Here is a 25371-nt window from a genome sequence, read left to right on the forward strand (position 1 = left end):
TTATTTATTTTTTATTTTTTTTGCACTCAGTGGTGTCACCACACGTGTTCTTTGCATCTGGAATAGATTTATTGGCAGCTTACCCAACCCACTGAGGATTTCAGGAAATTTTTCATCTTTCAAAATTTTCTATCAAAAAATGAAAGTTATATGCACTAAAATGGCCACTTTTTTTAATATTTCTCGAAGAGCAGACCCTCCATTTTTTGGTCCTTAGGGTCAAAGTTAACAAAAAAAACACCAATAAAAAGTACAGGCAGACCATGTCAGGTTCTACCAATTTTATTGAGCTTTTGAGACTTTGGCTCCCTGACTAAACCTGATGTGATGTGTAGTAGTTTTATTAGTGGAATACACACTGATTGTGATTGTGTAATATGTTTTGCAGAATATAACATTTTCAAAACAGTGAAAGGTAACATAGTGATCTAAATATGTAATGCAAAAATATCAAATATCATCCCAGCAAATACCAATGCTCAGACTGTTTACCACCACAGCACACAGCACATCCCCTGTGTGTGCTGTAGTAGTACTGTACACACAGGGAGAGTTCACCAAGTACAACATCTGTCCAGGAGCATTAAACACCACACAAACGCAACATAAGGGCACACGTAGGACTAGCACTACACTTAACCACCAACAATAAACCACAGCACTTACTAAGTTATTCGTCTTTCGCCGTTTTGTCCCAGAGTTGTTGAGTTGCTGATCTGTTTAGTGTGGCACCCAGGCTCTTCTATAAATCCACTGAACAACATATCCCGCTTTGAGATCACTTAATTCAGACATGTCAGACTCAGGCTTGCAATATAATTATATTTGGCCCTCGAGCTCATATCAAATATGTATTAGAGCTGGCCCGCAGGCTGCTGCACCAGTATGGCTCATGCATCTAGTACTACTACTAATACTACTGCTAATACTACTACTTTGATGAACTTGTATCTTAAAAGTGATGTATTTGTATCTGCTTTGGACTGAGCTTGTATGAATGTTTTGATTTTTGATTTTTGACTGTTCATAGTTGAAAGATTGATTAAAATATGTTCAAAAGCTACAAATTTCATTATTTTACATTTTGCTTGTTCTGGATTCAATGTTTAAGCAAAACTATTATTAAACATTTATTTTAATAAGAAAAGGTTAAACATTACATACCTTGAAAGAAGAGAAAACATGCAGATGTCGTGTTACTTGTTCAACTATAAGCGCCATTAACTGTTCTGAAGAACGCAGAGAGCAAGTCATGTTGACCAGTCAGAACACAGGCTCATAGCTCCTCACAGGACTGTTTTCTACAGATCCTGGGTCTGTAGATGCACTGAGACAACAGGGGTGAGTCTGACTCCAGTTCAGCCCAAGCTCCTGGGTGTAAACATTCAAGTCAGTGGACCAATCTCAATGGCACATGTCTCCAGATTTGTCTAACCCAGATAGGTACGTCTGGTAGCTCACCTGCTCATTGAAGTAATAATGCTGCTCTCTCATGTGGTCTCCCGTGTCATGTGATTGCTTTGACCAATCAGATCGAGAGTAGCAAGAGCAGAGAGGGAAAAAAAATATATATATATATATTTTTAAGACATCTGAGGGATTTTGAGCTGAGAAAAAGTTTAGGATCTAGAAATAGGTCAAAACAACACAACCTTTGTGAAAACACTAGGTACCCTGTTAGCTGGACATGAGCAGTTTCACTTTGTGGAAACCGTCTGACCTCGCAGCATTAGGATTTGATTGACAGTAGGCGGGTTTTAAAAAAAAAAAAAACCCATCACTGCTCTTTGGTCGTGATGTATGTAATGTGCCAAATCCCGTAGGAAGAAGGGCAATAACGTCTTTCCCCTTGATAGAATTCACCAAACATTCTCTTTGTTCCGGCTTTAAATCCTTGATCTCGGGAATCGTTGCCAACACAGAATGTCTGTCTTCGTCTACATCCATCTCGATGCTTTGTTTACTGTTGTGTTGTACCACAAAAGGAACACAGACAGGCGCTTGAGTTTGACGTTATGGCTTCACAGCTCTTCACTGATTGGCTGGTGTGCGGTCTACAAATTCCGGAGTTCTTGCAAACCATCTAGTGTATTCTGATCCCTGACCTAGTCGCTGGAGAGAAATGAACTTGAGCGGAGGCACTAGGTTACCTGACTACCAATGAGGATACCAGCTCCTGACAGCTCTAAGCAGCAATACCCTATTATATCCATGGGTCAGACCAACAGCAAAGAACAGCAGAAAGGAAACACATAATTTAATATTCCCTTTTAGGAATTATTGATCGTACAGATTTGATATTTATGATACAACTCTCAACACTAGATCATTCTTATCGGAATCTTACATAAGTTATATTGTGCACCATTAAGTAAACTATTTTTCGTTAAATAATATATATGACGATGACTATGTTTTAGTGAATTGAAAGAGTACTTTTGTGGCTGGGAGCTAATATTTCCATTAAACACGAGTGAGTTCAGAGTGTGACTTCAGACTTCAGACTTCAGAGTGTGGGCGGCTGCATGGGCAAGTAAAAAATAGCAACAGCTTTTAAAATGTTTTCAAACAGTGACTGAGCCCAATTAAATTAAGACTTTCCAAACTTTAAAGGACATCGAGTGCCTAGTATTTTGGTTAAATCATTCAATGACTTTGCAACTATTTGAGTGTGCAGAATATTTCCGTGTAAACCAATCATGGATTTCCACCCTGATCTTGGGATTCTGAGAAAAAAAAAAACTGAATCACATAAACCCTTTCAGGATGGACATGTGTAGAATTGTTGCGTACACAGCATGTCCTGATATCAACATACTGTCCCATGCATTTAAATAGAACAGTAAAACAACAACAGGCATCTTGGCATTTGTAGGAGCCGCTCTCCCTATCAATCATGCAAATTTATAAAACAATATAACATTAAAGATACTTCAGCAATATTAGTCTTCAAATATGACATACATGTTGACTGTAAATAACATGCATCACTAGAAAATATAGCCTTGTTGATCAAGTTTCTTAGTCTTCTGCTTTTCAAAGTACGCGACTGAGCCCTGTAAACACCTGTGGAGTGTCCCGAAACCATTGTTTTCCAAAGACTGGGTCACGACCCTCAGGTGGGTCGCAAGATATTTTTTTGGTCACCTGATATGCGCCTGATCTGCTGCTGCGCTCTCCTCCTGCACCCCGGACTAGAACATACTACAAAAACAAAGACAGGTCCACATATCTCATTAGAAATGTTAAAATGTTAAGACATGTTTTGTAGAATCTTATCTTTTTGTAATTATTTTATTTTAGTTATTGACTCTTTTGTTCCAGTATTGCTGGTTCAATTGAATATTGAAAATAAAAGAAAAAAAAGGGCTACATTTAATATCCAAATAAGTGACTTATGGATCCTTTTATTGCTGCTTCAAAGACTGTTTTTCATGGTTTAAAACTCGAGTAACACTAATTGTTCAGAAAGACATGATCACTCAGCCAGCAATAAAATATCCTCATTAATGTTCAATAATGATCAAATCCACCTTTATTTTGTGATTTACAAATAATGTCTATTGACTTGGGTCGCAAAAGTTTGTGACTTTTAAAAGTCCCCCACCCAAAAAAAAGGTTTGAGAATCACTGCACTAAACCCTCACGCTCAGCTCCACAGTCACACCACAAACACAAACTCCACAGGACACAGGGACAGTCCCACATTACACCTCGAGTGTTAATCACAAAGTCAAAAAAAAAAAAAAAAAAAAAATCCTCAATAAACGTGCACCTCTTACCTCTGGTCCAGTTCTCTTGGTCCAAAACACACTCATTTAGTCTTTATGAGTCAAAATAATTGTATATCCCAAAGTATGTCCCAAATGTGTTGATAATAACCTGTTCCCTGTTCTGTAAATAAATCTATAGCACCGTATATTCTACTGCAGAATGTGTGTCAAACAATTTGTGGCAAAGCCTTCACAGATTCCTGTCAGTCTTGCCTCAGGAAAGGAAAAGAAAGGAACAAATATATAAAAACATTCAGTGTTCAAAAAAGAAGTAGGAAGAAGCAATTGTATGTAGCCTAAAAGAATAGAATCCATAGAAATATTATTGCTTTGTCTAAAATGTCCTCTTGTCTGGCATTGAATTTAGGCTGTCTGTTTTCTTGGAGGTGACGCTGCCAGGTCACGTTACAGGTTCAGTCTGTGGAGAAGTAGCCCTGCTCACAGTAATATGTTCCAAGGTATTTTTGGGCACTAAAAACATCGCTCCATGATAGGTAAGTTTAATGCCACATTATGTGATATTCCAGCAGTAACACTTTCATGGAGAGAGGTCCCAGCTTTCATTAGCAGAATGCACGCTGACTGTGTTGTGATAGGACTTTTAATGGGGAGTGAGGAAGAGGAGAGGAGACTCAAAGTGCCAAAAATGAAAATGAAACTTATTAGACATGCTAATATGTTGTTTTTGACAAATACTGCACTTTTAAAACAATAAAAAGTAACATGGTTCTCTAAGGGCCTGTTTACACAAGAACGCTTGCAGGGAAAAAATGACAAAATATTTTATCCGAAGTGCCTTTCCTTTATAGCCAGGCTGGCGCCACCTAGTGCCTCTGCTCAATTTCATTTCTCTCCAGCAACTAGGTCAGGGATCAGAATACACTAAGCGGTTTTGCAAAAACCCCGGAAGTGCGAGTTCAGGCACCAGCCAATCAGCGAAGAGACATATATTCTGTGTGCAACGATTCCTGAGATCGAGGATTTAAAGCCAGAACAAAGAGAATGTTTGGTGAATTTTATCAAGGGGAAAGAAGTTATTGTCCTTCTTCCTACGGGATTTGGAAAAAGCTTAATATACCAATTAGCCCCGTTAACGGCACATTACATATATCATGACCACATAGCAGCGATTAGTTAAATGAAAAAAGTAACCACCTCGAGTGAACAAATTCTAACACTGCGAGGTGAGACGGTTTCTACGAAGTGAAACTGGCTGATGAATCAGGCTATTTCCTTTAGACTGTGGCTGCGTTTTCGGGGCTTAAAAACACAAAAATTTGAAACCACCCTCCAGAGTGGAAAAGTTGAATATGCTCCACTGTAGTATTTCCGTCTACACTGCCCAAGATACAAAACATACATACAGTACACAGAAAAAAAAACAAAAAACATGTCGGATCATTTCCATCCGTCGGACTTTCTTCTTCTAAGCTTACAGGAGGCATATTAGTGAACAGAGAAGGATCTGCAATCACCTCTGTCAAATTCTGGATGCACAAGTTCGTCGCAGGCGAGTCAGACGGATAGACCTGGGAGAACCGATGGTTGATGGTGGGACAACTTTGTGGAAGGAGTAGCTGATGGTATGCATACCCAATCGAATTCCACACACTTTTGCGTCACCGTATGCACGCAAATTTCCTTCCAGAAACACTTGTCTAAAAGTGGAATAAAAAGTGAAGACGTGACGCCACTTTTACGTCTTCTGCTCAGACCGTCATCATATAAACGTAGCCTGAATGTGTTACAGGGAATTTTGTGTCTTCAGTCTTGTTTGAGTTTAGCTGGAGAAAGTCGCTTTCCGTCCACACTGATCTGGATGCAGTGACAAAGTGAATCCACTGGCCCATAGTCACTGCTGCATATTCACTGGCAGCAAATAGAGACTGAACACGAGCTCAGGACTGCAGTATTGAAACTGGCAACCTAAATGAGAGACTCCAAACCCTAAATTAGAACAAAAATAACTTTGTCATCCTGTCCACTGTTTTACGTAACAAAGCATAAATCATCATTACATCACATTGTTATCATTAAAAGCTATATTTGAACAGATGGTTTATGGAATTTAAAATCAAAGCCTTATATTCAGTTCCTTTAAGCAGTTTTAGATCAATATTGTGGTTTGCGCCTGACAAAATGTTAAAAATCGATTTATGTTGTAGTTAAATAAGAATAAAAAGCCCATGATGTTTTCTTCAATCATGCTGTGTTTAGCTTGTTTCCTGTGGCAGTTGGATGGAGATGTTTCCACCCAGTTTCTCAGGACTTTGATCTGCGTTATGTGTGAGAGAATGAGATTAATTTATCCTCTACCGATTCTAATTCTCAATTCATTTAGAGCAAAAACACACGCTTAAAGGCCATGTACCCAATTTTTCCCCACGATAAGCCTTAATTGGCCTAAAATCATCAAATGCACGTCCACAATCAATCCGTTGATTCCCACAACCACCAAAAGTGAGAAAGGACCCATTTACCCAAAGGTGGGACCAAGTCATTGTTTTGCAAGTCTCAAGTAAGTCTCGAGTCTTTAACCTCAAGTCCGAGTCAAGTCCCAAGTCAAAGACAGGCAAGTCCAAGTCGAGTTTCACGTCACTGGCCCACAAGTCCAAGTCAAGTCCAAGTCGTCTGCTTTGGCTTCAAGTCCAAAAAAGCACCAAATATAGCTTAGATTTATGCAATTTAAATTACTTTTAAAACTAAACTGTACACATAAAGTCATGGTGTATGAGTATTTATTTAAGAGTTGTAGAAAGACTCATTTTTCCTTTTTAAACATCTTGACAAGAGTACGAATTATTATGATCAGAACAGAAAAAGTTAAGATTTAAAAGTGTTTAATAACAGTTATTTTGTCTGAAATGGAAGGATCATGTTCTTTGTAGTTCCCTCTGTTTTACCACATTGTACTGTATATACTATATTTTACAGTTTTATACTGTAGTACATTTGAGGACACCATATCGCAGTACTTCAGTTACATCCAAAGTACCAAACAGAGAAGTGGGAGAGACATGTTCCAGTTTGTTCCTGCAAAATTAAGCACCACGTTTATCGAACTGTAAAAAGAAGTATTTTCTAAAAGCATATTTTTTTAGGAGAAGCATCACGTTTTCTAAAGTCATAGGCCTCAAGTCCGAAGTCAAGTCCCAAGTCATTCACCTTCAAGTCCAAGTCAAGACCCATCTTTGTTTTTTTTTTTATCAAGTCAAGTCTCAAGTACTAAAAATAGTGACAAGTCCAAGTCACAAATTGAAAGTCCCACCTCTGCATTTACCAAACATGAGAAGATATCAACAAATGCACATGATAAATGCATGAAAACAGGTCAGGGGTGAAAAAGGTGAGAAGAGACGATGTGGCCTCAGGTCTGTTTTGGAGGGGGGGTATATGCATGCATAGTGTAGTCAAGACCAAGACCTGTCCGAAACCAAAGAGTACTGAGACAAGACCAAGACCTCTGAGGGTTGAGACCGAGACAAGACCGACACCACCGGCCAAATTGAGACCAGTCATTTTCTACATTTATTTATTATTTACAGTTATTTTGTTACATATATATCAATGAATATGAATCAATAAATCTATGTCAGCTTGATCTGATTAATGTTCATTTAGGCAGAAAATAAGCCAAGCAAACTGGGGCGTGCGTGATGACGTTCATTGCCGACAACAGCGGCTGTAATGAAATATTATCGCACACACCGAGCGTCAGACCTTGATTCCGAGACAAGACCGAGTCCAAATGCGCTCGAGTCTGAGACCTGAGACCCGACACCGTGAGAAAGGCGTGGGATTTTCATGTCTGCAAATGACAGCGCTTGTGCCAAACCTGGGTGCAGACCAAACTAACGGAGGGTACATTTGAGGTTTAGAAGGGTGCAAAGATACTGCTCTTCCATTAAATGCCATTATTTACCTGCCTTAAATGTGGAGGCAACACTTTTAAACAAGTTTGCAATGTACCCTTTTTGCTCCCCTATAGACCTATAGGCCTGGCTTGTGCACTTAAGAGTTGAAGATGCACTTCTATAAAATGCACTTACGATGTAGTAGATGGATGTGAAATTGCTTGGCTGATGTCTTTTTTAGCAAAGTACAACCTCCACCCACACATGATGCTTCTAATTCTGCTTTAAATCCAATCACAGCCAGTAGCCAAAATATATATAAAGTATAAGCCTATATTTCCATATAATCCACTTTTATGGGCACAATCACTCGTAGAAAACTGAGTGAGGGCAAAACCAATGAAATATTAAGTAACTCCTTACACCCGCCTGCTGCTTCTGATGGCTCTTTTTTCTCCCCTTCGATCTGTATTTTAGCTAATAGCTGCCACAAAAGCCCTGCCCTGCCATGTTTACTTCCCAAAACTTTGGCAAAACGTTGTAATTCATCTACGCTCTGCACTCACAAAGTTCACGACACAAGCTCCTGTTGTCATGATGAACGCAAAAACGCGACCTGGCCCCAGATAGAGCGGAAGAAATGGATGAACTTACCTCAACCCGGACCTGGTTCAGACTTCCTCATTGTTATCAGCCCTGAGAGTTGTGAAAACAGCTTATGAACTCATCCCCGTGAATAATTAGGATACTCAGAATGCATAAGGTAAGTGAGGAACCAATGGAAACTGTTTAAAATCATGTTGTTCTGTTTTTGACACCTTAAAAATCATAAAATCATGTACGACAACAAGTACATTTATGCTGTAATAAGCAGCGACCAGCTCTGTGATTTTGTTGAGAGGGAGTACAGTAAATGTCAGTTTGAGTTTTTTTTTTTTTTTACTGCAGTTTCACGTCTAATTTGGCAGCTCCTCAGCGGTGTCAGGCAGACGAGTGATGAGAGGGAGACAGAGTTCCTTCAGTCTGCGGGAAAACCTGCTCCTGCACTTTTTCTGCTTGGCTCTGCCTTTCTGCGACGCTGTGGGTCTGATCTCTGATGTTTCACCCTCCTGTTCTCTCACCTCAGCCCGGGTCCCTCGCTCTGCTCCACTTCACTTTTGGTTCTCCTGCAGTGAGGCAAATGGAGGCCCTTAGGGGTGGCAATGATGGAAATCAAGGGCAGTGCCATGATGTATAATGCATCGCTCCTCAAACTTTTGACACCAAGTGTCACCCAAGAAAAAGATTTGGCATTTCAAGTATTGCCATATCTAAACCAAACTGACTTTTGAGCTTTAAATCATGTTATACTTCTCCTCATCAAACACATACCTGGACTTGTTTGATGAATATTGTGCAGTAAGTTCATGTGATTAGAATTTTCCCAAGATTGTTGCATCGCTGTGAACAATGGTGGTCCCTCTCTCTGTAATTGCTCCTGTCAGGCTCGTCATTTTGGTCAATATTAGTATTAACCCGCTCTACAAGATCTTGTCATGAGTTTTTATTTTACTACATTGTCCGTAAATCAAGATATGAACATTAATAACAGAACAATCAAGTACCTTGTTTCCTGCAGTCAGTCCGCCTAATGTCAGCAGGTTTGATTGACAGAGTTGCTAAATGGCTTGTTCCTGCCAAACCAGTTGTGTTACCCTCAACTTCCTCGCTCCTGATTGGCTCTTTGGTTGCTATGATACATGCAATTGAAATTTCAAATATGGAGCTCAAGTCCAAATTGGCTGTAGTCCAATGAGGTTCATTTGGTCTTCCGATAATTTATGTTTTTTCAGACCAAGAGTTTTTCATACCTGACAGTTTCGACTGCTCACTAGTGGTCTTCTTCCTCAGAGTGGTCACGTGATGTTGCTGTGACGTGCCCGGTCAGCTGATTTAAACAGATTTTGGTGCTGTCTTCCTACCTACGGGACTATAAACCAGGACGAGGGAGCTGTTTTACTCTCACACACCTGGGAAACTGTCCCGAGGAAGTCGGACTGCAGACGCCGCTGTCGTCCTGCCTCCTCCGGTAGGAAAACAGAGCCAAAACCTGTTTAAATCTGCTGACCGGACACGTCACAGGAACATCACGTGACCACTCTGAGGAAGACTGCTAGTGAGGAGTCCAGACTGTCAGGTATGAAAACAAACTCTTGGTCTGAAAAAAGAACCTAATAACATCTCCAAATTGGCTGCTCTCACTGCTAGCCTCAACTGGCTTCATTTGGCTGGAGCCGAATACTATGAGTGATGTCCCTCAGTCCTGTTCATCAAAGTCTATAATCACAGGTAGAAATCCTGCAAAGTTTTAAAGTCTCGTTCTAAATGCAGGGACTCTTAACATGATTTGAAACACTGTGTCGCAGGACATAATCTATTTCTACTGTGTGTGACATGCGATGTGTTTTAATTGTTTTCAGTGCGTCATCTGGCGCTCGTGTGTGCAATTCTTGAGTGCATATTAAAGAAGTGAGTAATGGTTTTAAAAAGGCACACATATACATTAACATGTTTGCAGAGTGTTTTGAAGTTGTTAGCAATAGTTGATTATAGAAAGTGTGTGTTTAAGGGCCAATTAGATGTTTAATTGAAACATCAGGGAATGCTAAGTGCTCGGTGGTAAGCTACCGGCCCGCTATTATTATAGAGCTGTTACCGCTTGTTTCTGACGTGTTTGTTTGCATTTATAAAGTATATAATAATTTCCATTTTTTCCCACTGTATGTCTCAGCGCCACGCACACACACACACACAAAGTTCAACGTTTTTAATGCATGCATCCCGAATTTCGGACTTCCGGTCATCACACAATGCATACTGGGAAGGATCCTCAGAAAAAGTGAGCATCAAATCACCATATTTGATTTCCCAGTGGGAGGCGTCTATTGACAAAGCCAGTCTTTAATCTTTCAAACCATATCGCTTTTGTTTCTGGTTCTGATATTGTCATACTTTAGTTATGGGATTCAAACATCATAACTATGTGGTTGTTGGATATTCTAACAGTGGAAAACGGCTCAAGAAATGGGCTTCAGAAGTTTGCGAACTCCGTAACAGCAAAGGGAATCAGATCTGTGTGACTGCAAACCTCCGTTCAAACTGTTTCCCTTCTCAACAGAATTGAAAAATTGTGAAAAGGTGAATGCGATGGGCAGTACTGATGCACAGGAAGGACGAAAAAAGTAACCTTTGGCTGCCTAAGAAATCATCCCGAGTTTGCATTTTGTATGTGGAGCGACAGCAAAACAAAATCCCGATCCCTCTCTCAACCTTGGTTACAAATTTTTAAAATTAACGCCAAAGCAAAAGGCACCAGCTGTTCACCAAGAAACACCTTCAACTGCAAAGTGACCAAGACGTCATATTGCTGTAAAACCACAAGAACAAGAAAGTGTGAGCTCAGCCTGCTCGTCTTCTGTACTTCTCGCTTAACAAACGTGATTTTGCTTTGATGGCACTCCACGTACAAAATGTTTGCTCCAAACTCGGGATGATTTCTCAGGCAGCCAAAGGTTTCCGTTTTCATCCTTCCTGTGGATCAATACTGCCCATCGTCTTCGCTTTTCACTATTTTTCAATTCCGTTGGGAAGGGAAACAGTTTGAACGGAGGTTTGCAGTCACAGATCTGATTCACTTTTGCAGTTAGGGAGTTCGCAAACTTCTGAAGCCCAATTCTCGAGCCGTTTTCCGCTGTTAGGACATCCAACATAGAGGTAAGATCTTAAGACCGAGCCCAAGCCCAAGCCGGGTCGGGTCAGGCCTAAAATGTCAATCATTACTTCGGGTCGGGTCGGGCTTGGGCTTCTCTCTCGCTGACTTTTTTTCAAATAAATATATGTTTATAAAATGTATGCTAAAACGATGTGTGGATACTAAACTAAGGAATACTTGTTATAAAATAAATAATATGGATAAAACAGAGAAGTAATGTAATGTAATTGCTATTTAACTACTAAACAGGATCCGCAGAGCCAGAGCCCTGCGCACGTGAACGCCCCCTCTTAATTTAATAATCTTCCCCTCCGCAAGTCTGCATCTATTTTTACCTGGTATCCCCAATATGGAGGAGCAAGAAGTTAAGGATAAACTAAAGGCAGGAGAACTGAAAAGACAAACACGCACCGGTAAGAGTGAGGTGTGGAAAAGCTTCAAATTGATTGTTGAAAATGCTACAGAAACTTGCGTTTGGCTTCGCTGAATGTCGTCAATGTGGCGCTTTGCTTTCATACGCGAGTCCTCACAAATAAAATATGACATTTCGGGTTTGCTTCGGGCTCGGGCCGGGTCGGGTTTTAATACCCGCGGGCCGGGTCGGGTCGGGCTGGATTTTTTAGGCCCGATCTCACCTCTAATCCAACAACCACACAATTATGATGTCTGAATCCCAAAACTAAAATATCAATATCAAAACCAGAAACAAAAGCGATATGGTTCAAAACTTGAAAAGATCAGCTTTGACAATAGTAGATGATGAAGTAATAAAACTTCATCATCTCTCATCGTCCATTCTTACCGATGCCCCCTGGCGGTCACAACAGTTATAAGCCGCACTAGCTCTCCCCACAACAAACACTAATTTAACAAAAGATTGCTAACATGGCACTAAGCAAGCATCTAACTTCAATTGTTGATATTGGAGATTGCAGAAATGTGTGTTATGTGCGCTCGTTGGCAGTGGAAAAGCAACAATTGTGCAGTGTTTGCAGTCTCTAAATGCCCTCACAGACTATATTCAAATGGACTAAAGTGAAAGATGCACTTTAAACCCTGTATTTCTTATTATTTTTATACTTTAAAGTTCGCTCTCTGCCGCGTCAACAGCAGTACAATGTCCCCAGATGAGCACGGGCGTCTAAACTGTTCCGGATCAGCCACAGCGCCAGCCTCAGCGAGTATTAGAGAGGCAAAAATAAATAAATAAATAAATAAACAAACTGCAACGCGCATACATCTTTCTCACTCTATCATCCACGCAAATCCCCCGGGCGCGGTGGCAGCAGCTCGGCATTCTGGGAAATCTGAGAGGTCAGGACTTGAAAGGGGCGAAGAAAAGAAAGCGTCAGATGAAACGGCGGGGGGAAAATGATGCCTGTGAGTTACAATAGAGCGTGCCTTATTCTCTCTCTGTTGTCGGTGATAGGCAGGAGATACAGGGAAGTGACGGAGACAAGCACGGAGAAGGCGGAATACATCTCGCAAAATTGCACAGTGAGCACAAGTCAATCCGGCGCTGGCAGTTTAACAGTATTGTCCATTACGTACGCTATAGGTACACGGCGGCTTCAGCAGTATTAGCTATATGAGTGGACTTTTGAGGGCTGAAAAGGCGTGATCAAAAGGGGAAGTTGTCAGACAGCAAACACGGCAGCACGCACCGGGATTCTGATTTCAAAGTGAGGAGCTGTATTCGATATTCCACTAGACTAAAGCGCGTACACAGCAAGAAACGGATATCTAGATGATTTGAAGAGCTATTATCTTGTTGGCTGCCAGAAATGAAATTAAACCACGTCTGCCGGTGCTGAGCTACTTATACAGCCACTAGTTTTGTGAAAAGTATTGAAAACCTTGGCCAAAAAAAACAACCTTTGCATCATTATGGACAGAAGGCGGCGCAATGATACATTATGAACCTCGCAATACGATATTTATTGCGAGATCGTGGGAAAGCTCACGATTTGGAGGGGAGGCTCACGATTAGGGATGTGACAATACCAACATCTCTCGGTACAATATTTTCATTATCATCTCACGGGATGATATTTATTGTGATATTTTGTGGAGGCTAAACAGCTAAAACTGTTAATATGCTACTTTTTCCTCTTAAAATGCCTTGACAAGACTAAATCCAAAGAATTAAGGCTTAAAAGTGCTTAAAGCTGTTATTTCTTCTTGTAGTCCACATTGAAATGGAGCAAAGAATCATGGTCTATGTAGTTCCCTCTGTCTTTTTTTTTTCACTATTGTAGGGTGACCATATTTCCGTTTGTGAAAACCCGGACACCTTTGGGGGGGTTCTCGGATTTTTTTTAAGTGCAATTTTGCTATTTTTAACAGTGTACAAATTGTGTACGTATTGTGTATTACAGGCGGGTAATAATTACACACGGGTGGGTCAGGACTAAAGACTAAACCAGGTCTAAACCAGGATTAATCTTGGACTTAAGAGAGAAAACGCCGAGCAGTTTGTCCGCAAAGCGCGATCGGGCGATTGCCGAGTTTAACTCCGTGAGGTACGGAGCTGAGCCGGTCCTTTCTCCTGTGGTCACCTGCAAGCCCGTTCTGACGGTGAGTCCTGTTTCAGGTCTGGTTTAGTCTTGGTTTAGTCCTGTTTTAGTCCTAGTTCAGTCGTGGATTAATCCTCCTCTTCAGTCCTGGGTTAGTCCTGGTTTAGTCTTGGTTCAGTCCGTGGCGTAGGCAGCGCAAAAGTTTGATATAAACTCAGGTTAATGGGCAGGTGCGGTCCTGTACTGCACGGTTGCGTTGTTGTACTGCGCGGGTGCGGTGTTGTACTGGGGGTCTCCAAAAATGGACCCGTGCGGGACTCTGCGCTGTTGGGCTCCATTATGGAATAAATGAATCTTCAATTTGTTACATAAAGAAGGAGGAAAATAACACAAGGACGACAGCAGCAATAAGTTTTAAGAAGGAAGTAAAAAGGGTTGCACCTGTCCTGTCTGAGAAAAGTGTATAAAGTTTGTGCTTGAGGGGTTTTACAGCCTTAACACAGATAGAATAATTGTAAAATATAAAGTTGACTACTTTGCGGATTTCACCTATCGCGGGTTATTTTTAGAACATAACCCCCGCGATAAACGAGGGACACTGTACTCTCACCTCACAACCTGTGCACATGGCCTCCCACTTGTCCCGACGGGACGGAAAACGGAGAATTTCTTGTACAAGTCACTGTTAAATGCGCTTTTGTGCTTCGGTATGTTGCAGGCTGACCGACTGTTTGTGTCTGCTCGCTCCTTCTGAGTCACAGAAACTATGAGAGACGCTCAGTTTAATGTCCCCAATGAACGGTACTGAAAACCTGGACATTTGCATCACTTTATAAAAAAAAAAAAAAAAAAACCCGGACGGGGAAAAACGGACGTTTGGTCACCCTACACTATTGCTGCAACATAACTAAAGAGACTTGTAATTCGATATATTGTGATGGTCCATGATATTATTGTGAGAACTTTGACGATACGATATCACGATATTTCTGTTATTGTCACATCCCTAATGGACAGCGATTTTAAATTTGACAAAGAAGTAAATGCAGTTGTAAAATCTGGCTTTTATCATTTGCTCAAAAACGTGAGCACATTTTAGCGATTTTAGCTTTGTTGCATTGGCTTCCAGTTCGTTTTAGAGTTTTTGTAAGTGTAACCCGAGTGATTTAGATTCCCTTATTAATTGCTCACACAATTAGTTCTGGCACAAAGGAGGACAAGGACAATGTGGTATAAAAAGTTACACATCTTTATTTAATATTTTAAACATGTAAAAATGATTTCATTTTCCTTTTATTTTTATTTTTTTTGCATGAATCGTCGCATGTTGAGGGACTATTTTCTCAGCAGCAGCGGAATGTTACTTTGCCGGTAAGATAGGTGCTAGGTGATATCAGTCCGCTGCTGCCGAGCTTTCTATCAGGAAGAACAACTCGCTGCTGCTGCTCAGACATAAATCCTTGAAATGCAAGGTTGGTTTTACTTCTAAAATTATTCTATCAACACAGACATTTACATCGATACTCTGGTGTAATAATTGTTTTGCCTCGAGTGCACTGTGGAGTGGGTAAGACTGTTTTTAGTGGCAGGATAACTATGGCCATTGACATGCACTAGTCTAGCACCAGCGACCTCTGCAAATACAAGGACTGGATGGAATTTTTTTTTTTTTAAAGTGTCTCCACACGTCTCCAACATTCTGGCTCACTAGGAAATGAGGTCCTATGTCCAAAATTCCGCACTGTCTGTTTAATATTTTAGCTAAAGGAACATAATTTTCATGGAGACAAAGAAGAAGACACTTTCTACCAGGCCAAAGAAGAGTCGGGTTTGTGGAGATGCAAGCCCGCTCACAGAAAGAGCAAAGTGCAATAAAAAGGCATCCACAATGAAAAAACTCCCTGGCCCAGAGAGAATTCTTCCATAGAACACAAAGCATTTTTTGGGTTAGAGTTTTTTTTTTTTTCACAAATTGCCATTTTGCTGGTATAAAACAATTTACATTTATCACTAGTTTTATGCCACCGCACTATGTCATAATTACAGGACACATAAAAACCATCAGCTGCTTTAAACTTCTCCTAAACGTCTCACTGAGGCTGTCACAGTTTCAGTGTCAGATGATTGGACGGGGTCATTAGGCGTTCGACAGACACATCTCTTCTGCCATCTCACATCAATTCTCCATCTTCCTAAACCTGCTCTGCTTTGATGAGCTCGCAAACTACTTTATGTGATATTGAGCCAAATATATTGAATTCCACTTTGCCCATTTAGGTTCACATTTGCGTGTTGAGTCGTCACATAAAGCGGAGAGACAAATGGAGGTACGGCGAGGACACACTTTTGACAAAGGTGTGAGGACCGGAGCGGGTCTGCAGATGCTTTTTACGCGTTTTTGTGTGTCTGAACTGAACATTCGTGACTTAAACCAGAGACAGTGTGTGCTGTTTTTTTGTCTCATTCAGAAAACTGTCAAACATTTGAATAGGGTCTCTGAAGTGACCACCCAAAAAAGAGCAAACGTGGGCCAAAATGATCTATTTGGTGGTATACAGTAAGGATGGACATTTGATTAAATTTCCTTAAGTTGATTGTTGGGAGAATTAACCAATTTTTGATTAATCATTAACATTTTTTTTTAATTAAAATTATCATCATTATTATTATTATTGCTAATCTGCATAAATAAGCTAAACTTTACAACATCTAAACCATAACCATTATAGAGCCACATCAGCCCGTTTGAGATTATAATGTGTTTAATGCAGCTTTGACACATTTTACAGAAGCAAAACTTCAAACTGCATCACAAATTTGCATAAACTATAAGTGCTGAAAAAAACAAACAAAAACAAACAAACAAAACAGCTCTTTCCTTGTGCACTGATGTGGTTCAGCTTCTGTCGGACTAAAGGACACGACTCTGTGGAATATGAGTGTTCTCTCTGTGACAGAGGATGTGCTGATGATGATGATGATGGTGAGTGTGTTCTGTGTGTGTGTCGTGTTGGAGATGGTTCATGTTTTCAGAGATCAGACGTGTGCAGGTTTAGTGCAGCTCTTTATTTAACATCATTTCACTCCCTTTATTTATGTTGGTCGCTTTATTTATTTTGGCTTCTGTTGTGATGAAAAGACTGAAAAGTGTTTGTCTTTTGGACACATGTGACTCAACTTTATGTTGCAGTAACCAGGATACTGTGTCTAGTGCTGTCAAGCGATTCAAAAATTGAGAGATTAATTAATTATGATCTGTAATTAATTAATCTCTTTTTAATCTCACCTAAAAATTGCTGAGAAAAGCTTCAACTTGAGGTATTTTCATTTAAATTCATTATTACATTATTATGGCAGATCAAAAGACTGATATAGAACAAAAAAAGTGACTTTATAAATGTATTTATTTATTTATTGTTTAACAACTTTAACAGATGCAGTCACTTACATTCCACAGTATCATCATTATTATTACTGTTACTAATCTGCATAAATAAACTCGACATATAAACACAACCACTCTAGAGTCATATCCAGCCCGTTTGATCTTATAATGTGTTTAATGCAGCTTTTCGCAAGTCTCACAGAAACAGATCTTAAAACCGCATGGCTAATTTGCATAAACTAAGCGGAGAAAAAAAACAAAACTCTTTTGCACTGATGTGGTTCAGCTTCTTTGGGACTAAAGGACACGACTCAGTGGAATATAGATGTTCTTTCTGTGACAGAGGGATGTTGACGGAGCCTGGTCTTCTTACACTACACTACGCACAGCAACGGCTTGTCGATTAAAAATGAACGTGACAAAATTCTTAATGATCAATTATCGATCAGTCGATTAATCACGCCCATCCCTCAAATACAGTAGAAACAAACATAATTGTAATAATAACAAAGTAAAAGCTTTAACTTTCTACAGTTAAGAGACAGTTTTATTCTAATGCCTTATTGTTGGCACTTTGATGTGACATAATGCATTTTAACATTTTGAAGCATTCCTTAGATTATAGTAGTTTTCTCATTTTATTTTTATATTTATAACATGTCATATTAAAGACATTTATTGGACAATCCCGATCTCCTGTTTTACAAAGCATTTGCCAATCGTTGAGACACTGAAGGAGACCCACATTTGGGGTCTACAGTTGGTTTCTGTATTCTCCCTAATTTCTTATTCGTTTGAAATGCTCTAATTAAGTCCTATTGCACCCGGGCGGCATTCACTGACATTAATTTAATTTCCTGTCCCAGAGATGTAAAAGGGTCATGAGGCGTCATGTATTTCCATAAAGAAGACTGCACACATTATGTATGCATGAGTGATACATCAGGGGCACAGGGTTAATTCAGTGTTTAATCGAACACATTCTCTGCCATTAGACTTGGATTTGCATACTTGGCTAAATGAAATGTTTTCTCTGTAAACAGTTTCAACGGTTCAGCTTGTACCAGTGCATACTGCCATTGTGTCCATGGGCAAGACACTCGACCCACCTTGCCTCATGTTTTGCTATACTCTGTTGTATCAAATAGATAAGGAATGCTACGGGATTGTTATACAATGTTTTACAACTCTAATCTAATGTAAACCTAGCTTGATTCAGCAGTTTCACTTTATGGAAACCATCTGACATCGCAGCATTAGGCATCATTTAATTTTATTTAACCAATCGCTGCTATTTGGTCGTGACATATGTAATGTGCCAAATCCTGTGGGAAGAAGGGCAGTAACGTCTTTCCCCTTGATAAAATTCACCAAACATTCTCTTTATTCCAGCTTTAAATCCTCAATCCCGGAAAACATTGCCAAGACAGAATGTATGGCTTTGTCTACATCCATCTCGACCGCTTTGTTTACTGTTGTGCTGTACCACAAAAGGAACACAGATAGGCGCAACGAGTTCGATGGCATGGCTTCACAGCTCTTTGTTGATTGGCTGGTGCCGGTCTACAACTTCCGGGGTTCTTGGAAACTGTCTGGTGCATTCCCATTCCTGACCTAGTTGCTGGAGAGAAATTAAATTGAGCGGAGACACTAGGTGGGCCCAGCCTGGCTAATGTAAACCATCTGGTTATTATAATTAGTGCAGCACAAATAGCTTGATTCAGTTTACCTGTGACCTTTTTTCATTTTAAGCCATGAACACATAATAGAAAATAGTCCTCTATTTTGATGATGCTCCATGCCAAAAAGATGGTTCTCATTTTGTTTGAAAATGAGCTTTTGAGGATGGCTTTGGGAGAGTGGGGCTCCCTGTAGAGATGGAGGTTAGGAAATGCTTGCGTGTGATTGGCTGGAGCAGCTCAAACTCTCCCTGAGCACCATAAGAAGAATAATGGACTTTTCAGGCTTTTCTTTAAGTATTCTTATGGAGGCGATTTGGAAACAGTGAGTTTTGACACGCTGCCAATCTGCATTCATGAAACCTTTGCACTAATCTAGCCCTGTCCTATTTCCACTGACAAACAAGCTGCGAAAGTTCACACATTGGCTTTTACAATAGAAAGTACAGTGTAACTTTTCTCAGTGGAGGCCTGGAGGTTGTTGAGTAAGTCGAGTGTATGAAAGGAGACACTCTGCCTGACCTCTGCACACACCACAGCTCCACAGCTTCACAGCTCCACGACCATCTGTGGTCATGCTTCTTCATGTGAGTCATTCAGAAACAGAGACAGATTTGTACACACATTTACTCCACACTAACTCCAGAAACAGCAATGAAGAGATACACACTTGCACACACACACACGCACACACACACACACACACACACACACGCAGGGTGAATACAAAACCTGGTCAACCCTTCGGGGACCAGGTAATAAGTTCATGAACTTCATGTTTAAACTCTGCTGAACTCAGTGAGTGAGTTTACAGCACATCAGTGTCCTGGTTAGAATTGACTTTTTTGAGTGTACAGGTTTGGTCATGGTGCATGTACACACAGTATCCCTGTTTCAGTATCCTGGATAAGGCAGATCCAAGTTATGAGAAACCGGGATACTGTAGCTGGTATATTCCGATAGTAACCGGGATACTGTGGCATGTATACGCAGTATACCGCTTACTGCAACAAAAAGTGTGCACATGCAAAAGACAAACACGTTTCAGTCTTTTCATCACAACATTAGTGACATAAATAAAGTGACCAACATAAATAAAGTGACCATAAATCAGTGAAATGAATAAACCTGCACATGAACAATCTGCACACGTATGAAAAGTTAAAACATGAACCATCTCCTCCACGATACACACACAGAACAGACTCACCATCATCAGCACATCCTCTGTCACAGAAAGAACACTCATATTCCACTGAGTTGTGTTCTGTGCTAAAGGATCATGGTTGTTTGTATTTTCCCTGGTTTATTAAATTAAGTTAATTTTTGCACATTTGTAAGATTATGTCAAGAAACCGGGACACTCCATTTGATCATGTACACAGTGATATGAGCGTCCCGGTTTCTCAGAGCACATGTACACACAGTATCCCGAGTACTGCTATAACCCAGATATGGCTAATAACCGCGATAGTGATGTGCATTAATGTGTCATTTAAATCAAAACAATTTAAATATTGGCCGTCGCCAGCGGCAACATTCTAAATTACATAACTGCCATTCCGCAACTTTCTGTATAAGTTCAGCTCCAACAGGTCACAACTTCTCAGACAGCACAGGAGACACACGGATCTCAGCAGCTCAGACACTTTTATCGACTATTGCCTTTTTGTGATTTCAAAACAATGGCACCGTGGACGCAGTACATTTTTGACGTCAGCCGAGCGATCGTGCAAGGTTTGTGAAAGAAATTTTTAAGAATTTAAAACAATCCCAACCTGAAGAGATCAAGGGTCATGTAGTTGTAATGTATTTAAAGTTACAAGAGTATCGTCTCTTTAAATGTTTTTACTAAAGTACAAGTAGAAAGTACTGATCCAAAAAGTACACAAGTAACAGTAAAAAGTCGGAAAACTACTCTGAGATGTAGAGTTTTGTCAAGAAGTTACTCAAGTAAATGTAGATGAAACGACCCATCTGTGGTTTTAAGTGTGCTTACATGAGTGTATTTGATCCTTACACATAAACATGTAGTAACCAAGTAATAACAATGACATGATGTGTTCACAGGGTCCAGGCTCGTCTTTACAACTGGACTGAGCCTTTTCCAAACCAGGAAAAGAAAATCCAGAGACTCAGTCAACTCTGACTTTGAGTCCAAAACGTCCTGCTCCAAAAAATCTACACTCGGAGGAGAAACACTGAACAGGACTAAGAGGAGGAAGCTCCAAGAAGAAGGTACGAGATTCAACTAAACCAGGACTAAACCAGGACTAAACCAAGACTAAACCAGGACTAAACCAGGACTAAACCAAGACTAAACCAAGGACTAAACCAGGACTAAACCAAGACTAAACCAAGACTAAACCAGGACTAAACCAGGACTAAACCAGGACTAAACCAAGACTAAACCAAGACTAAACCAGGACTAAACCAGACTAAACCAGACTAAACCAGGACTAAACCAAGACTAAACCAGACTATACTAAACCAGGACTAAACCAGACTAAACCAGGACTAAACCAGACTAAACCAAGACTAAACCAAGACTAAACCAGGACTAAACCAGGACTAAACCAAGACTAAACCAAGACTAAACCAGGACTAAACCAAGACTAAACCAGGACTAAACCAAGACTAAACCAAGACTAAACCAAGACTAAACCAAGACTAAACCAGGACTAAACCAGGACTAAACCAAGACTAAACCAGACTAAACCAAGGACTAAACCAAGACTAAACCAGGACTAAACCAGGACTAAACCAAGACTAAACCAAGACTAAACCAAGACTAAACCAGGACTAAACCAGGACTAAACCAGGACTAAACCAAGACTAAACCAAGACTAAACCAAGACTAAAGACTAAACCAGGACTAAACCAGGACTAAACCAAGACTAAACCAGGACTAAACCAGGACTAAACCAGGACTAAACCAAGGACTAAACCAAGAACTAAACCAAGACTAAACCAGGACTAAACCAGGACTAAACCAAGACTAAACCAAGACTAAACCAAGACTAAACCAGGACTAAACCAAGACTAAACCAGCACTAAACCAGGACTAATCCAGGACTAAACCAAAACTAAACCAAGACTAAACCAGGACTAAACCAGGACTAAACCAAGACTAAACCAGGACTAAACCAAGGACTAAACTAAGACTAAACCAAGACTAAACCAGGACTAAACCAAGACTAAACCAGGACTAAACCAGGACTAAACCAAGGCAGTCATTGTATTTAGATCAAGTCAAATCCACTTGTTCCATTTTGTCATTGTAACAGAAGTAATAATTGTATTTTCAGACTGCACTCCTTCCATCGCTCACAGCTTGGGTTGTGAACTCAGCGTGAGTAGAAATACCAAAAAAAGAAAATCCACCGACGAGGGGTTCAAACCTGAGCCCAAAAAACCTCGTTGTGAGGAATCCGCCAAAGGTACAGGCAGAATCCACAGAGAACTATTGTATCTTTAGATGTATACACTAAACCGGGACTAGACCAGGACTACAACAGGACCAAAATACTAATCTAGGACCAAACCAGGACTGAAACATATACATCATAGCTACAACTAAACCTAACTAATACTGTTAATGTGCTCTTGGGCAAGACACTTTGCTCCCTTGTCTATGTGTGAATGGGTGTTGTAATGTCATATTGGATGATCATACTAATAATATTTTTTTTTTTGTAAAATGAACTCAGTGAGTGACTTTGCGCTGACATACGAGGAGCATGAGCAGCTCGGAGAGGGAGGATTTGGGTCGGTGTTTGCCGGCGTCCGGATCTCAGACCAACAGTCGGTAAGATATATACACTTTTTATCATTTACAAAACTTCAAATGCACAGTTAATATAAGTTCAAATGACTTCAAGTGATTTTTCATGTAGAGGGTCAGTCTCCATAGAGATGGAGTTTCTTCCTGGAGACCGTTCAATTCAGAATAGAATCTATAACATCTATGAATGTCCCTATAATTTCACATTTTCACTTGACTCCATTATAGAATCATGTTCTAATGTCTGATTTTCAGGTGGCCATTAAACACATGAAGAGGGACAACGTGGAATTTTCTCTGGTGGTAAGTGACATTTTTGTTGTTTTGTAGTTTTGTAACATTTTATGGATTTTTAAAATCGTTGTATCGGTATCATCAAATAACCAGACAAATAATGGACATCAGTATCCACTAAAAAGTCTGTGCGCTACTATCACCTCTCACAGCTCTTTTCTATTAGTGATGAATGGACTGATACCAAATAGGAATACTGATGTAGCCTGGAGGGAATTCATAAAAATCGTGCACTTCTGGAAAAGTTTTTGATTTTTGGCAGAGTGTTAGGTACAAGCTGTGATGCCGTCCTAGTGGCCAGTGTGCATAAAATCCAAAATAGCCCCTGTCCAAACAAGAAAAGGTTATATCTCTGCTTCCTTTAGTCTTACTTTGTAGTAGAATGTATTTTTTCTACTTTCTACTTCCTACTGTTTGATACAAGCAATCCAGTTCCTCTATACAAGACCTGGTGCACCTCCCGAACACGTACACCCACTCTAAAGCCCCCTCCCCGGTTAAGCAAGGGAGAGGCACCTCGGCGGAATTTGGTGACCTGTGTACTCCACTGCAGCAAAATTTGGTGACCCAGGACTGTTCCATTCTGCAGTCGACTCTTCAACATTTGGTCGAACACATTCTGGAGCATTTTATAGAACCATGAAACAATTTCTGCACCTTATTTGACTTGATTTCATTTCACAGATGGGTTTAGAGGCCTGGCCGGGGGCCATTTTGGATTTTATGCATATCGGCCACTAGGGGGTGACCCCAACTTGTATCCATGGATTTTTAAAAACCTTAGGTCCATACCTAAACACCCTGCTAAAAATCCAAAACTTTTCCAGAAGTGCACAATCCTCATGATATTTCACAAATTCCCTCCCAACTAATGGAGGTATCAAAAATCACAGTTTGTTTATTTATGTTTGGTAAAACTTTGAAAGACACTGTTTATATTTCAGTTAGTGCATTTAAAAGTCATAAGGGAAGGATCATAACTCATAGGAATCAGATCAATATTGTGATACTTGCCATAGTTTTACTGTATCAGATTGAACAAAACTCACTAGTACCACCCCAGGAATATCTGACACTGCATTTGTCTCTGATTGTGGAATAATCTGTTTTGTTTACATTTTCCTCTTTTAGAGCATTGAAAATGAAGTGTTGACCGTCCCCTCTGAGGCCGTCCTGATGAACAAAGCTGCTCCGGATCGGCACTCGGTCGGACTGAACCCCTCGGTGACTCTTCTCGACTGGTACCTCCAGGATGAAGGCCAGGAGGTGGTTCTGGTGATGGAGAGACCCACCCCATCCCAAGACCTGTTTGACTACCATCAGGAGAATGGCCCCCTGACAGAAGCTCACGCAAAGGTATGCAAAAAAAATATACATACGCTTGGGTGTCATAAATTAGTAGTAAATAAGCCTATGTAGCAGAGAACAGCATCTCTTCTTTCATCTCATATATAATTAATGCCATTTGTAATACATTTCAGTTACTTTTCTAATCCACGTTCTTGTTATTGTCCGGCAGGAGCTGATCCGTCAGGTGGTGAACGCGCTGGTGGACCTTGACTCAAAACAGATTTTCCATAGAGACATTAATATGAAAAATCTCCTGGTTCAGGCGACAGAGTCTGGCCCAAGGATCAGGGTCATAGACTTTGGCTGTGGCTGCGGCGCCCAATCAGAGCCCTTCTACAGTTTCAAAGGTAATATTCCTAACCAACGTAGTAGTAATAGCAGCAGTAGTAGTTAAAGTACAAGATCACTAAAGATGCACCATGCAGTCTCTCAACGTCTCTACTTATTTCAGTGTGTTTCTTTTTGGTTTTCAGGAACACCAGAATACGCACCTCCTGAGGCCTATGGGACTGAAGGATACCGCGCTGCTCCTACCTCAGTGTGGCAGACGGGGGCGCTACTCCACGAACTGCTGCGCTCTAAGAGTGACAAAGGGTTCACCACAAAAGATTTCATGAAGGGTTTTCCATACATTTCCTTCTTGAGTCTGAGTGGTGTGTCCCAAGGTACGAGCAGAGAAACACACACATTATTTAGATATGATTTAGTGTTCATGTCATTAGATAAAACATTCAAGATGTCGGACCTTCATTTGAGAAGATAGATGACACAGTTCACCCTTAAACACTGCACCAATGACAGTATCTACAGAACGGATCCTAGAAGTTTTTGTCACTTAAAGGTTGTATGGAGGATTTTTTTTTTTAGTTTCAAATTGTCAATGAAAGTTTAAAATACCATTACAGAGACGCAGCAGCCTTGTAATTATGATGACCAAAAAAAAAAAAAAGAATGAAAATCTATCAACTGTGGATGTAGTGAGGCC

The 25371-nt window shown here is 40.3% G+C and overlaps 1 protein-coding gene across 1 annotated transcript in view; it reads left to right on the forward strand.

The window, feature by feature from the left end:
* LOC129410728 (aurora kinase C-like) overlaps positions 1 to 25149 on the forward strand; it is a 43022-nt gene extending 17873 nt beyond the window's left edge. The window contains exons 3-9 of the mRNA XM_055159608.1: positions 21029 to 21196; positions 22267 to 22398; positions 22669 to 22766; positions 22998 to 23045; positions 24168 to 24392; positions 24556 to 24733; positions 24860 to 25149. Coding sequence (XP_055015583.1) covers positions 21029 to 21196; positions 22267 to 22398; positions 22669 to 22766; positions 22998 to 23045; positions 24168 to 24392; positions 24556 to 24733; positions 24860 to 25149 — 1139 coding nt within the window. The remainder of the gene's footprint in view (positions 1 to 21028; positions 21197 to 22266; positions 22399 to 22668; positions 22767 to 22997; positions 23046 to 24167; positions 24393 to 24555; positions 24734 to 24859) is intronic.
* Positions 25150 to 25371: the final 222 nt, after the last annotated feature.

The sequence above is a fragment of the Boleophthalmus pectinirostris genome, unplaced genomic scaffold (genome assembly GCF_026225935.1).
Source record: "Boleophthalmus pectinirostris isolate CB_2022bp ecotype Guang Dong unplaced genomic scaffold, ASM2622593v1 HiC_scaffold_23, whole genome shotgun sequence".
Classification (NCBI taxonomy): Eukaryota; Metazoa; Chordata; class Actinopteri; order Gobiiformes; family Gobiidae; genus Boleophthalmus; species Boleophthalmus pectinirostris.